The sequence below is a fragment of the Lontra canadensis genome, unplaced genomic scaffold (assembly GCF_010015895.1).
Source record: "Lontra canadensis isolate GAN:19392208 unplaced genomic scaffold, GSC_riverotter_1.0 scaffold91, whole genome shotgun sequence".
Classification (NCBI taxonomy): Eukaryota; Metazoa; Chordata; class Mammalia; order Carnivora; family Mustelidae; genus Lontra; species Lontra canadensis.
The window spans coordinates 6,914,177-6,929,672 of record NW_022631085.1 but is presented as its reverse complement, the minus strand read 5'-3'; the positions used below and the strand labels follow the sequence as shown (position 1 = coordinate 6,929,672).

Below are 15,496 nucleotides of genomic sequence, written 5' to 3'. Positions count from 1 at the left end.
CTTCCGCCACTGTCAATGTTTTATCTGACTGGGGTGCATTTGTGGAAGCAGAGAAGCCAGCCCTGATGTGTTCGTGCTAAGCTAAGTAAACTCCAGACTCTATTTGGATTTTGCCAGTTTTCCCATGCAGATCCCCTTGCTGCTCTCGGAACACAACCCAGATCCCACAGTGCATTTAGTTGTCACATCTGCCTGGCCTCTGCCAGCTGTGACAAATTTTCAGCCTTGTTTTCCTGAGCTTGATGGTTTTGAGAAGTCCTGGTCAAGGGTCCTGTAGAAAGCCCCCTGCCCCCGTCTGGGTTTCTTTGATGCCTTTCTCAGGATTAGCCAGGGGGGTTGTGGGGGAGAAGACCACACAGAGGGGCAGTGCGCTTCTCATCCCACAGTATCAACAGTCAAGATATCCCCCTGCTCTCTGGTGAGGTTAATCCGATCTCTTGCTTAAGGTGGTGTCCGGCCAGGTTTTTATGCCTTAAAGCTACTCCTCTCCCCTTTCCCTGCACTATTCTTTGAAAGACAGTCACTCAGTTTAGCCCACTTGGGGGTGGGGGAATTTAGCTCTACCTTCTAGAAGGGGGTGGTGAGCATCTACATACATTATTTGAAATTCTTCTGCATGGAAGACTTGTCTCCTCTCCCTGTTTATTTTTCTAGTCATTTACTTGTATTAATATGGGCTTGTGGATGTTTGTTCTATGCTTTGGACTGAAGTAGACGGTGGATCCAGTACTGTTATTAAACATTGTGTTACTAATACTAAATTACAACACAATACTGTGGTAGACTTTGTGATCCCGTACTGTGCTATTTTTTGTGTTGTTCCAGGTCCGTCTCTGGGCTTAGGGGTCCTGTGTCTCTTGCCACACCCCATCCTTCTGGTTTTTTTGAGCACTTCCTTACTTTCCTGCACTCTAAGATGAGGCACGCTCCTCTTGTGTTTTCCGTGCCACAGATCTAGAATTAGCCATTTTTCCAAGGAACCCCTCCCTCCTCTAGGGAGTTTTTAAAAATCCAGGCTCCTGGATTTCGCACTAGACCTGCAGAATCTGCCCGTGTGGGCCAGATCTCGATACAGACATTTTAACAAGTTCCCAGGTTGGCCGTGGTGCCGCAGTGAGCTTGCTGGGGTGTGCTTGCAAGTCACTGATTTCTTCAGCCTGAAGCGAAGGAAGACAAAATAGGTCAAATGATAGCCATGTTCTGAGGGTCAGCGTGCATGGCTTTTGTAGGTAGGCAGGCTCCCAGAATCAGAATTGGAAAAGGTTTGCGTTCGTGTTTTTCTGGTTTGCTTATTCAATTACCTTTTCATGAATTCAAACAGAAGTTATGCAGCACTGAGCGAGAGCCAGGCCCATGATCCTGCCACCGTGGAGCTGACAGCCGAGGGGAGAGAGACCCACCCCCAGCCCCGGAACCAAGTGACAGACACTCATCACTGCAGGGACCTGTTCTGAGTCACCGAGATGAGCAGTTACCTGGTCTTAGCTGGCACATTGAGAACACATAACTAGAAAACACCATTTTCTGCCTTTTAAGAAAGGCATCAGGGGTTCTGTCTCCATTGCAAGACTGAAAGAGCCAGCACGTACCCACAAAAGTCCATGTCCCCAGGCTGCTTGTGGACAGATGTCCTGTCTAGAACAAGAGAGGCAGAAGCTGACCTGGGGTCTGGATAGCCCCCCAGCCCCTTCAGTCCCTTCCAGTTCTTTCCCCCCAGATTTGGAAACTCTTATTAGCATTATCTTGAGTCTTTGTAGGTAATTCTAGGTGGTGCTGTTTAACATGCAAAGATAGGAAAGTAAAGGAAAGAGACCTAGTAAGAAAAACTAAGAAAAGAGAATATTGGATGGGAAAAGCGGCCTGGCGGGTTTCTCAGCTCAAGTAGGTAACTGCGTCATCATTTAGCACGTAGAGATCTTCCCCTTTCTGCTTCCGCTGATCAGTGCTGCGCTCTCATTGCAGGGAGAGAGTGCGAGAGCCCGCCTTTAGCTGTGGGGGATGATGGTATCCGCTGGGAAGCTGGGGCCTTGCAGATGCCTCTGGGGGTCCGGGGCGGTCCGCGCCCCTGTGCTGCGCATGTGGTCAGCAGATGATGTGTATTTGCACGTGTGAAAGCAGATCACTGACACCTTCCTGTTCTCTCCCCAGCTTCTTCCTGGAGAAGAACATGTTTGTTTTCTTCCTGAACATCCTGCGGCAGAAGTCAGGCCGCTATGTGTGCGTTCAGCTGCTGCAGACCCTGAACATCCTCTTCGAGAATATCAGTCACGAGACCTCCCTGTGTAAGGACAATGTTTGGCCCTTGCCCTACCCCCGCTGAGCTCTGGCAGCGGGGGGCCCGGCGTGGATGTTGCCTTTTGCGTGTCTCTGCTTCCTGTCTGTATCTGTGTGCTTGGGCCTCTGTAACAAAATGTCCTAGACTGGGGGCCGAGACCACGGAAACTGACTTTGTCAGAGTTCCTGAGGTTTGAAGTCCAAGATCTAGGTGCCATCAGGGGCGGTGTCTGGTGAGGCCTTTCTTTCCTGGTCTGTAGATGACTGTCGGCCGCCTTGTTTCTGGTGTGGCCTATCTTTTCATGTGTGTGCATGGAGAGAAAGTTCTGGTGTCTTTTCCTCTTCTTAGGACAGGAGTCTTTGATCAGGGGCCCATCCTAGGACCTTGTTTAACCTTAATTACCTCCTTAAGGCCGCTCTCTCTAAATACACTCACAGCAGTAGGGCTTCCCAGCGTGAATGGTTATATCATGCAGTTTGGTCCATAACACTGTTTATGCCTGCCTGCTGCCAGACCATGAAGGGCTGCGGGGACTCCCCTCTGCTCTGTGATTCTGGGCTGTTTGCATTTTTCTTTATAATTTGCTGGGGTCGCTGAATCATTAGCCAATGGAGTAAGCTCTAGAAGAAGCAGGGCAAGGAAGAATGGCCCAGGGGCGTGCAAGGGGTGGGCTTTGGCAGCTGACCTGCCTGGGGGGCAAGGATGCGGCTCCTGAGCGACTTCTCTGCCCTCACCAAGCCTGAGCTCTTTATCTGAAACAGCCGCCCTGCGAGGCAGGTGCTGTCCGTTTAGTGCCCAGGGAGTTCCATTCCATAGCCCGTGGGGACCGCTCTAGCCAGGCCAGAATCCAGAAGGGCCTTCAGCCCAGCTGAGGTAGTTCAGTGGTCCACAGCTGGGCGCGGTTGTGCCCCCGGAGGGCATTGGTCTGTGCCTGTGGACATTCTTGGTTGTGGTGGGTGGTGGGGGGTGCTGTTGGCATCTGGTGGGTAGAGCCCAGGGGTGCTGCTGAACATCAAACAACGCACAGGACAGCCCCCCACAGTAAAGGATTATCTAGCCCCCAATGTCAGCAGAGCCAGGGGCAAGAAACCTGGTTAGCTCCTTTTCCTCGCCGCTTGACCTCAGCTTTATTACTCTAAGACGACTACGCAGGTCCCAGGCCCTGCCTGCCGGGAGCAGGGAAAAGAAGACAAGTGACTGAATGTCTGTGTCAAAGGCAGGCTCTAGGTCTCTAGGTTTAGAAAAAGTTTCTGGGGGTGGAAGGAGGTAGAGATGGAGGTAGGGGTAGAGATAGCCGCATTCCCCCTCAGGAGGAAGCAGGGAGAGGCAGGGAAGGGCTGTGCATGGCGGCTCCGGGAGCGGCCACTAGGTGGCGCTGCCGTCCCAGGAGTCTGCTCACGCTTCCCGACGAGCGCAGGTTGACACGTACGAGTTGACTCACTCTCCCTAAGTGGTTTCCCGTGTTAACAACTTTTGTTACCCTGGATATGAATTGTGTGCGGTTTCTGAAAACTCCGAGCGGGGAAGACCCAGCTCAGGGGTGCAGGCCCTGGACTCCGACCCACCAGGTCCCAGGCCCTGCTCTGCCACATCGGCCTTGCATGTGCTCCGGGGGTGGACTCTCGGCTCTCAGCTGCAGCTTCTGCTTCTGTGAAGTGGAGATGATCTTCGTATCTGGGGAACGTGGTGGTGTGAGGGTTCGGCGTGACAGTGGCTGTGCAGAACGGAGCCTGGGGTCTCACGGGTGGAGGCGTCCACTTGAGCTGCCCCTTTTTTTTTTTTTTTAAATATTTATTTATTTGACAGTGAGAGATCACAAGTAGGCAGAGGCAGGCAGAGAGAGAGGGGGGAGGCAGGCTCCCTGCTGAGCAGAGAACCCGATGCGGACTCGATCCCAGGACCCTGGGATCATGACCCGAGCTGAAGGCAGAGACTTTAACCCACTGAGCCACCCAGGTGCCCCTCGAGCTGCTTTTATCCTGAAATCCAGTGTTCCCCCCAATGTCTGTTCTCGGGTAACCCTGCCTCAGCCCAGCTAGCCTCGGTAGTTGGGACGGTAGGAAATGCTGGAGTTTCTGGATCACATGGCTCTTCTTGAATTAGGACTGGAAAAGGGGGCCGTGCTGTAAGAAACGCAGGCACACGCCGCTGTCTTTAGGGAGGACTCACCAGAGCACTTTCCTAAACCCTGCGGAAGTGGCACACATCACCGCCTTTTACAGCACTTCGATCTGGGGTGGGTGAGGAGGACACGTGACTTTGGCTTTTATTTTTATCTTCCAGTCATAGGAAGAAAACGTCCTCATTCTAAAACAACAAAAAAATCAAACGGTACGAGAATATAGAAAACAAAAGTTCCACCGAGCGTCTCCCTCACGGTTCAGTGGACACAGAGCTTTTTGCCATTTGTTTTCCGTTTTCCCCACTTGCTGCTGTATCTTAGATTTTCGTGCAGCCCATTCACGTGCCCCCACCTAGTGGGGCTCCCCGGCTGCGTCTTGCTGAGCCCTGCGTTCTTCAACCTGCCCACGGGCCTCAAGGTGGTTTCCGGGTTTTCATTATTACCAGCAGCCATTTCACGAGTGCACCTGTTGCCTGTCGATTTTGGTGACCTAAGTCACGGAGGGCCCAAGGGACTGAGATTACTTAGAGACTCCTGGATTGAGAAAAGGATACCACAGAAAGTTGGCCACCCAGGGAGGGGGTAGGCGAAAAATCCCAGCCCAATAATAGAGGCACCTCGGCTGCCCCCACGGTGGCCCTCACCACCCACAGAGTCATCGTGTGGAGGCCCTGGAAAAGTCCCCGCCGGGGAATGATGGGAGTGTGCGGCTTTTCCAGCTCGAGTGCAGCCCGGAGGCTTGTGGTTGTAGTCTGAAGCTGCCAGCAGCAGCATCTGTCTCTGGTGGCCCGGAAGCCACCAACCGGTCACAGTGGGGCTCCCCGTGACATCACCGTAGTCTGTCCTCCTGCCAGCTCATTCATCCCCAGCCACAGCCGGAAGGACAGAACAGGGAAGAAGGGCTCCAGGCCTCAGCATCACCTGGGCTGCTTGTGACAAGCTAAGAATCTAGGCGGGTAGGTTGTGGACTGTGCAAATAGAACACTTCGTAGCCAAATGGAGGAAAGGAGTGAGTTCGTGCCCCGCTGCGTGAGGCAATGCGGGCACCTCTCAGATGTGACTGGTGAGAGCGGCCAGGCATGAGAAGCTTGTCCGTGACGGTCCGTGATTACGGAGCTGTGGAACCCGCGACACGCGTCTGTGTGATCCGAGTCAAACCAGGGCTTGTGGGCAGGGGGAGGGGATCGGCTGGCCGATCGGGGGCTTCTGCGGAGCTAGACACGTGTTCTCTCTGATCTGGATGGTCCTTACGTGGTGGCTGTGTTTGCAGAAGTTCATCAAGCTGGACACCTAAGATTTGTAGTGTGTAAATGTGTGTGCATGTATATACCTACATATACACATACATATATATACTTATTTATGTGTGCATATATGCACAGACTGTATTTATATACATAAAAGTACCCAGGTACTTGGATTTAAGGTTCACCTCTCTGTACGTTCCCGCACATATCCAGCTATACATGGAAGAGTTGTGATACGCGTAGTGTCATTTTTAAACAGTTAAGTCAATTAAGATTCTCAGGACCCCCCAGCCCAGATCCACTGCCTCCTCTCTTAGAGCCCCATGATTTGCCTCAGGAGCAATTTGCCTCTGTCAGAATCAGGAGGTACTGAAAACCGTGCTAAGACGACAGACTGCAGGGCCTGTGTGTAAAGCCAGGAACACCCAGCGTGCTTTCCCGAAGGCAGTGGCTTTCCTGAGGGCTGGCTCTGAGGACGACCCAGTGGTGGGCCCTGTTGGCCCCTCTCAGCACGCCAGGCTCCTGGAAGGCTCCTCGGGGTACGTTTGGTGATGTCAGCCTTTTGAGCTGTACTTTGGTTTAGGTTGGGTACCTCCTTGGAACCAAGTAATGGTCTGTTTCCTGTCCCCCTTGAGAGCAAGCGTGCTCAGTCCTGGGGGCTGGAGGGCCCGTGTTGGAAATTGGGAGCACTGTAGTGGGTAGCACTACAAGGAACGGTGGCAGCTGCCATCACGGTATGCTTGCTTTGTGCCCCTCGCTGTCCTTAGTGCTCCGTCTTCTTTAACTCTCACAGCAGACCAAGGAGAAGGTACTGTTACTCCTGTTTTTAGATAAGGGGACTGGAGAGTGGGGCGGGTGAGTGGCTTTTCCAGGGTCACCGGCTAGGAAGTGGCAGGGGTAGCGTGGATCTAAGCCCCCTTCAAACGTGAGGCCTCTGAAATACGAGCGCCCCCCCTTTTTTGGGTAAAGATTTTATTTGAGAGAGAGAGAGCACGAGCTCGAACGTAAGCAGGGAGGAGAGGGAGAAGCAGGTTCCCCACTAAGCAGGGAGCCCCATGCAGGGCTCGATCCCAGGACCCTGGGATCACAATCTGAGCCAAAGGCAGAGGCTTTACTGACTGAGCCACCCAGGCACCCCATGAGTGGAGCTCCTTAGCATGTGGAGCGTACTGAGTCCACCACAGAGATCTGAGTCAGGGCATGGGGCTGGGGCCCAAGATGCCTGTGTCTGATGAGCTCCAGGTGATGCTGGGCTGCAGGTCAGTAGCCAGGCTCCCAGCCACCGAGCTGCACCGCTTTAACCCTGTGTGCCTGCAGGTTCGGTTGTCGATCCCATTCTGTCTTTAACCATGGAGGGCAGCGAAGGTGGGACGGTGCAGAGCTCACGGGCTGGCAGCCCACAGTAGGGGGAGCAGCGCCTGCTTTGCAGGGTGGCTGGGGAGGACTCAGAGTCTTGTTTGGAAAGGACCTAAGGCTTGGATCACGAACTACAGGCCCCTAGGTTGCAGCCTGCCGTCCGGCATGAAAAACTAGCTGGTCGCATGGCCACCATTGCAGTCGGGATGCAGCCTTCGGATGTCTTCCAGCTTCCCTCGCATAGCTGGAGGCTCCCCCCGGTGCTGGGCCTGCATTTCTGCAGGGGCTGGGGATTTGGGGGGGTGGTGGCCGTTCTGTAGTTGGCTCCCGTACTTTAGGCCCTTGCCACCCAATCTTCATTATTGGGCCCCATTATGCATGACATTGACACACGCTTTCTCCTAGCACCTGACTTGCAATCCCAGCTCTGGGACTAACGGTCTGTGTGACCTCTGCAAAGTTAATCAGCCTCTCTGAATTTTTTTTTTAAACTTCTCTGCAAAATGGGGAGAGCGAGACCTGCTGGGCTGGATCGGATCGTTGTGGTGACCATGTAAAGCCCTGAGCCTGGTCCTGGGCGTGTGGGAGGGATTCTGCATCAAGTGGCTTTTAGGGAATCACCTTACTGTATGGGGAGAAAAAAGTCCCATAGCCCTTTTAGCATTCAGGGTTGGCAGTATGACTCTTGCTGCCAACATGGGGCAACTTTTCATCAAATACAGTGTTTTCCCCTCATCTGTGGGTGGTTTGTGAAAATGCCCACACGTCTTCCCTACCCCCAGCTCTATGTTGAACTTCGTCACCAAGGACAAAAGTGTTCTAAGGATTTTTCTGTTTGGTGTAGGAGGGAGGGGTAGCCTGGGTCTTTTTCTCCCTTGGCTCTTGAACTTGCTTGAGGCTGCACCTAGCGACTGCCTGATTTCTGTGCTGCCTAAGGGTGAGGCTGGTCCCAGTTGGCCTGTTAAAACCCCAGAGACCCAGAGGCTTGATGGCTTCGAGCACAGTCAGTCCTCTGTTAGCTGACTCTCTCTGCTTGGCTTTCCTCTGGCAGGAATTAACCTGTTTTGCTTTGTGTTTTGTTTTTTTTCCCCCTCCCTCCAGATTATTTGCTCTCTAATAACTATGTAAATTCTATCATTGTCCATAAGTTTGATTTTTCTGATGAAGAGATTATGGCATATTATATATCATTCCTGAAAACACTTTCGTTAAAACTCAACAACCACACCGTCCATTTCTTTTACAATGAGGTAAGTGAGTTCCAGAAAGGTACCATGCATTGGGGCGTCAAGCTAGCCGGTCAGAGTGGCACCTTTGGGCTGGGTGGCCTCATGTCTGTTTGACAAAGCACTTGTGTGCTCACTGTTACCTGATTTTCATAATGACACTGTTAGACCTTTACCTGCTTAAAAAAAAAATTATTATTATTATTATTATTATTATTATTATTTTTAATTTAAAAGTCACCTCTGTTTTGAATGTAAAAATCAGTTTGTGCTACCCGAGAGCATTGCATTCTCGGCAGGGAGAAGTGCCTGAAAGTTAACTCGGGGTTGTGCTGCCCCGCGGGAAAAACCGGCACTGTGGTTAGCCCTGGCTTTGCCACGTCCCTGCTGTGTGACCTCAGAGAGGTCTCCATCCTCTGAGCCTGAGTCTTCTCATCTGTGAAAGGAGATGATCATCTACACTTTGCAGGATTTTCCAGGGGTTGAATGAAATGAGATGATGTCTTCAAAGTCCCTAGTATGTACCAGACTCTTTAAAATCACACCGACTGCTGTCCTTCACAAGCTAAGGTCCCTGGTATTCCTTGGGAGAATTACTAGCAATTTCAGTAAATAAATTGTTGCTGTTTTCACAGTGAAAAGGAACTTGATAAGGTCCGTTGATCTCACATACCAAAAGGTACTGATGCTGGCTCTCCTGGGGTTGGTTCATCCTGTGGCTCAACCGCTTCATTGAGGACACACAGGCTGTTGATCTATCTGCCTGTTCTGCTGACCATACAGTTGGCAGCTGTCCTCAGGGGCAACCCCTCATGGCCTCAGGATGGCTGCAGCAGCTCCGAACATCACATACACACCACTGCCACAAGTCCTGAGGAGATCGCTTCCCTTCTTGTGTTCCTTTTTAACTTCCAAAAACACTTCTTTCCCAGAAGGCCCCCCCCAGCAGACTTCCTCTTGTGTCTTCCTGGTCAGAATTAGGCCCCATCTCCCCCGTGGGGTGTCAGGAATTTGGGAGCAGCCTCGCAGGACAGCTCTGCTCCGTCTTTCACAAGACTGGATGTGAAGGCTGGATGGGGCGGGGGGATCTGCTTCCAAGGTGGCTCATTCCTATGGCTGTTGGCAGGAGGCCTCAGTTCCATAGGCTTCTGTGGGGGCTGCTTGAGCGCCTTCATGGCACAGCAGCTGGCTTTTCCCGGAACAAGTGATCCAAGAGACCAAGACAAGCTTTTGTGACCAGGCCTCAGAGGCCACACACTGTCTTTCCTGCCATATTATTTAGGTCACACTGGTGGGCTCTGACTGGGTGTGAGAGAGGATGACAGCACGTGAATACAGGCGGTGATGGTCACTGGGCCAGCCTGGAGATGGGCTGCGACATGGCCCCATGCTGTCTGCATGGCAGCTGTTTTCTGATTGGTGGTCATGTACGCCGCCCAGCCCCGCTCTAGAGTCATACCTTCCTCTGAATCCTACCGTTTAAGTGTGGGCGAAATCCATCCAGCTGTCCCCATGGGATGAGGTGAGAGCAGCCTGAACCTTGATCTTCCTTGTCTAGATTAGGAGTGGGGAAGACCTGGGCTCAGAGGGAGGAATTATGAGTCATCACCAACAACCACAAAATGTGTGGCAGTTTGAAAAATTACCATCCTGTGGCCCAGTATCTGGCAGATTGTAGGTGCTCGTGTCCGGGGACATGTCGATGATCTTTGCCAGAGGCTCTCCCAGGTAGATGAAATTCAGACCAGAGAGAGGTACCGCTACTCAGGGGCAGCCTGGGCTTGTGTACACTGGGATGGGACCCTGAGATTCTGGGACCAGGGCAGTGCTTTTGGAAGAACATCCTGCTGGTCACCGGAGGTGGGCCCAGTCCCCTCTTGTATATTTCCAGTGCTGTAGCTGCCACTTGCTAAGGGCACACGTCTGGTGCTCCCAGTAGCATTGTCCTCATTAGACAGATGTCTCCTTGCGGGGGGTTGGCGGGTGCCTCTTCCCCACGCCCTCACTGCCGGTGGGTGCCCTTGGAGCGGGGATGCAGAGCCGTGTGGGAAAACTGGCCAGGAGAGGGCAGCAGAGCTCGCCTCATGTGGCTCTAGGCCCAGATGCCATCCTACTTTTTTCTCAAGGCCCCGACAGAGCATTTCTCTGCTTCTGAACTGTTTTGATCCCTTCTGATGGTATCTTTTTAATGCCAGCAGATTCCCCTAAACCCTCCTCCTCTATGGTAATGTGTCTACTTTTAGTGTTTCTAAATAGAGAAACGTGTCCTAACCAGAAGAGATTCCAAATGTCGTAAAACTTCACACTGGCCCTTCATTAGTTTAAGTGGCCTTTAATAGTAACAACCAGCCTTATTGCTGAGCACTTGTTAGGTGTAGGCCCCGGCCCCTGCGGTCATCTCAGGGATTCCTAGCAGCTGTGAACTGGGAATTGTTATCCCCATTTTATAGACGAAGGCTCAGAGGCTTAGAAATATTAGAACCCAGCACACAGCTGCAGAGTGGCAGGACAGACGACAAGCCCAGGTCTGGCATTGTCAGGACCCTTTCTTCTATTTGTTCTGGGATAGTCTTGCCTCTCCATTCCTTCCCGCATTCGCCACTGGGAATGAACCACTGGCTTAAGGGTCAAGGGGGAAAATATTTTTTTCATTTTTTGCAGAAGTCTATTAGGATTCAGGAAGCTGGGTGGGGGGAGTCCTGCCCTATGGGCTTGTAACCTGTTTTTGGTACTCCTTTTGTTTTAGCACACCAATGACTTTGCCCTGTACACAGAAGCCATCAAGTTTTTCAATCATCCTGAAAGCATGGTTAGAATTGCTGTAAGAACCATAACTTTGAATGTCTACAAAGGTAAGCTTCCTTGGGCGCTCACACCTCATCTGATTCTAACTTGACGGCTGGGATTTGCTGTCATGAGTCTGTATACGCAGTTCTCCGGTGGTGGCCAGGAGCTCCTGTATGACAGCTGGGGTTGCATGTCTCATGAAAGACTTATAGTCATGGAACATTTAACAGGCCCCTTCCGTGAAGTTTTGTGCCACTGCCTTTGCCTGCACTCAGTTCTGCATGTCGAAGTCTCCGTACAGACACACGGTAGTAGTAAGGTCCTAAGAAAGGCACATGTGGGACTCCAAGCAGCCATGTGATACTTAGATAAAGCCTAGTTGTTTTCTAAATGTTATATTTACATTTTTGTGTTGCAGGCTGTAAAATGTACTTAAATACAGCTGGGGGTTATGGGATCTTTAAATAATGTATAGAAGTATTTCATGTCATGAACGGCAGAGGGCAGCATTGTCTTCTCAACTGCAAAGCCCAGCAAATTCCCCTTTTGTCAAGATGTACTTAGTTCCCAAAACTTCGCCTCCGGGAGAAAACCCTTGCACTGGTTCCCGTACATCTTGGCACAAAGGCTGGCTGGACACAAGTTTCCTGGCCTGGAACTGCCCTCCGAGGGCACGCCTTCTCTGCCTGACACTGGGGTTATTCCCTCCGGAGTCACCGCACTGGAGCCGGGACTCTATATTTTCAAGGACTTAAAGGGTTTTGACCTTCACGGGTTATGAGTCATGATGTTATTACTTGAGATGACCCCTATTTGGGGTGAGGGGAACTCCTCAGGGACTCACTCCAGCCTGGTTCTGGGATTGCTTTAAATTGAGGAGCCCAAGAGCCTGGAGGACTCCCCCCCCCCCCCCCCCCCCCCGCCGCACCCCGCCGGGCCTGCACGCCCAGGGTCGCAAACTGAGGGCTGGAGAGCTGGATCCAGCCCTCAGATGTGTTTTGATTAGCTTAGGTATTCCTTGAAAAGATACAGAGTTGCCAGTATTTAAACACGGGGAGATCTTGGGTCACTTTCTGGATTTCTGACTTGAAAGTAGAGACTTGGCTGCTCTTGGCCCACAGTCTTGTAGGGCAGTGGTGGGCCAGCACTGAGAAACAGCGCCTCTTCCTGGGGCTGAGGCCCAGGCTCCCTAGTTCACAAGCGGGGGAGGGTCGCCCGGCCTCACTCACTGAGTCACCAGCCCACCCAGCGGGCTGCTGAGTCTGTGCCCTGGTCTGAGCCCCAGTTCTGCCGCCCCTGCTCGCTCCTTTCTCTTGTTTTCTTCCAGCCCCTATCTTTAGATGCCTCCTGCCCTAGCCCTCTGTCCTTCTGAGCAGCTGTCTCACCATCCCAGTTCCTAACCCTGTTAACTGTTGTCTGTTTTTTGCCTTTCCTTCAATGACGATTCCCGTGTTCCTTATTCCAGTGTCATGTAAGTTATTAACTTCTGGTTTTCCGCTTTCTTAACTTATCCTTACATGTAAATAAAGGAAACTTGCCTGAGAATGGCGTAGTTTCCATTGTACTCTAAATGCACTGCTGATAAGTGGGCTTTCTGATTGCACTATTAATGTTTAGCCCAATTAATTCATTTTATTAACTATAAAAATAGCATAAGAACTGCCTTGATGTGTATGGTTTCACGAATATGATAACCATTTTTCAAGTGTTCCCAGGAAAGACAGAAAAGGTTCAGATTATAGCAGAGAGCTTTTTCATTGTGGTTTTGGTGTTTTGTTTTGTTTTTTTTTAATCTCCCCCAGTTATTTTTGGTAGCTTGACTTTTTTTTTCCCCCCCTCCTTCTTCTTTTGTGGATTTTCTCAGTGGATAACCAGGCCATGCTGCATTATATCCGAGATAAAACTGCTGTTCCTTACTTCTCCAATTTGGTCTGGTTCATTGGGAGCCACGTGATTGAACTTGATAACTGTGTGCAGACCGATGAGGAGTAAGTAACCGCCTCCGGGCAGGGGGCAGGGTGGGCCTCCCAGGCAGAGGGAGGCGTTCGGGGAGAACTCCATTTTCATTGAGGAAAAACGGAACACTAACGCAGAACCCCCCTGTGCGTCGGCACAATGTGGACTTCTGTCCTCTGAACGGTTCCACCCACCCGTCCGCTTTTTATAACTGTGGAAAGTTAGTAACGACTCTCATACCTCCTGGCGGGGAAGAGGGTCACTAACCTCACACCCGTAAATGGGGCGCCAGGCAGCTGGTAAAGAGTGAGGTGATCCGCCACCTGGTGAGCGGATAAACGCAATGGAGCCTCTGCATACAGTGGGATAGTAGTCCGCAGTAAAAAGAAACAGAGTGCCGACCCATGGCACGCTGTCCTTGGACCTTGAGAGCATGATGCTCAGCGAAGGAAGCCAGATGCAAAGGCCCACGCTCTGTGTGACCCCATTTTACATGAAATGCCCAGAACAGGCAGGTCTGGAGAGACTGAGCATAGACTAGTGGTTTCCCAGGGCTGCAGGAGGGCGTGTGTTGAGGGGAAAAGGGAATACGGGGCCGTTTGGGGAGGAGGGGCTAAAAATATTCTAAAGTGGATCGGGAGGAGGGTTGGACAACTCCGCGAATGTACTAACAACCATGAAATTGTACCCGTTAAGTGGGTGAATTTTAGGGTATGGGAATTATGTCTCAGTGAAGCTGTTTAAAAAAGGCAAACTACACAGCAGATTAAGATGGTGATTTGGGCCCAGAATGATGAATCCAAGATTCATCAGAGCAAGATTCCTCCAAGTTGGCACTATTGATCTTTGGAACTAGGGAATTCTGGGTTCTGGGGGGCCCAGCCTGGGCCCTCTAGGAGGTTTGGCAGCATTGTTAGTCCCCCCCACTAGATACCAGCGGTGCCCCTCTTCCAGTGGTTTCAACCAAAAACGTCCCCAGACATCACCAGATGGCTCCTTTGAGGCGAAATCGCCATCCGCGGAAAACCACTGCCCCAGAGTGACAGCTGAGTGGAGCCCTGGTGAGAGGCTCCCCTGGGCGGGCTCGGGACGGTAAGGGCATCCAGGAAAGGGGTCTCCTGGGGGACGGGGCTGAAGCCATAGAATATGAGCCCTGACCCTGGGAAGGAAGCAAGGATAGGTGGGCGGCACATCCAGTAGGGCGTTTGGGAAAACCGGGATCTTCATGGAGATGAGTAGTCCTGGACGGGACACATAAAGTGGCACTGGATTCCAGAAAAGGCAAAAAGTTATTCCAGGAAGGAAGCGGACTCCTCATCGTCAGTGTGGCCCTCCGGTGAATGGTTGGGAATGATGTCAACACCGACTGTTGGTGACTGTGGCGGGGAAGGGCAGAGGGAACGCCTAGGGTTCCGGCAGAATAGGAGGTCGTTACAGTTACACGGTATCTAAAGGGCTCTATTTGAAAATAGATGACCTTGCAGATTTTCTAGAGGTTATTGGGGTGGGGAACTGTCCACAGAAACAACTCAAAAGTTAAAAGCTGCCTTCTCTGGAAAGCAGGCAGTGGTGGGGGAGGCTGGGCCAGGGATGTTGTGTTTTATCATCAGCTTTTCGATACCCTTTAACTTTTAAACCCATCTGCATATATTTTAATATATAATAAATATGTATATTTCATATATACTTTTAATATATAATTAGTATGTAATGATTTAAAAAGTGAGTGTGTGAACTATCTTGCTGAAGAAAAACTTCCACAGTATTTAATTAAAATTAAATGGAAGAAAAGGTTACAGAACATAGTCTCAGGTAGGTGGTGGGCTTATAGGTACTCACCATACTGTTAGCCTTTACAACATGTATTTGCTCTGTGTATTCATTAAATAGCTTTTTAGAGTATAATAAGAATTTTTAAAAAAATTATGTGAAAGAGGGACGCCTGGATGGCTCGGTGGGTTAAAGTCTCTGCCTTCAGCTCAGGTCATAGTCCCAGGGTCCCAGGATCGAGCTCAGTGGGGAGCCTGCTTCCCCCTCTCTCTCTGCCTGCCTCTCCACCTACTTGAGATCTGTCTGTCAAATAAATAAATAAAATCTTAAAAAAATAATTATGTGAAAGAAACAAAATCCTATTTTTACTTAAAAAAAAAAACAAAACACATATGGTTAGAAGGATAGATACATCCTTCCTGCATTTAGATGTGGTTCTAGGGGGACATAGAGATAGGAATAAGAAAACAGACTGTAGGGACACAAGTCCCAAAGTGTTGTCTCTTAGTGGTTGGACAGGAGACCTTGATGTCTTTCGCTTTTTCTTCTTTAATTTCTTGTCTTCCGAAATGACCATCTATTACTTGAGGAATAATTGTAACACACACAAAATGTCTTACCGCAGCTGCACGCTCCTTGCAAGAGACATGACTCCGGGGGTAGTGCAGGTGTGCCTGCTGGCTGTTTTTGGGGTTCTGTCCTTGGAAAGTGTGACACTGATGAGCTGTGGGGCCCAAGCAGCGTGCTTGTTGTTTTA

The 15,496-nt window shown here is 50.9% G+C and overlaps 1 protein-coding gene across 13 annotated transcripts in view; it reads left to right on the top strand.

Annotated features, from left to right (window-relative positions):
• CLEC16A (C-type lectin domain containing 16A) overlaps positions 1–15,496 on the top strand; it is a 203,137-nt gene that overhangs the window by 13,979 nt on the left and 173,662 nt on the right. For 11 of the 13 annotated variants that reach the window (XR_004380158.1, XR_004380159.1, XM_032836305.1 and 8 more), the window contains exons 3-7: positions 2,149–2,282; positions 8,102–8,250; positions 10,973–11,078; positions 12,479–12,484; positions 12,878–13,001. Coding sequence is in view for 11 of the 13 variants with exons in the window: in XM_032836305.1 (XP_032692196.1) it covers positions 2,149–2,282; positions 8,102–8,250; positions 10,973–11,078; positions 12,479–12,484; positions 12,878–13,001 (519 nt within the window). In the remaining 2 variants the exon portion in view is untranslated. The remainder of the gene's footprint in view (positions 1–2,148; positions 2,283–8,101; positions 8,251–10,972; positions 11,079–12,478; positions 12,485–12,877; positions 13,002–15,496) is intronic. The other 2 variants (XM_032836306.1, XM_032836308.1) reach the window with 1 other exon arrangement.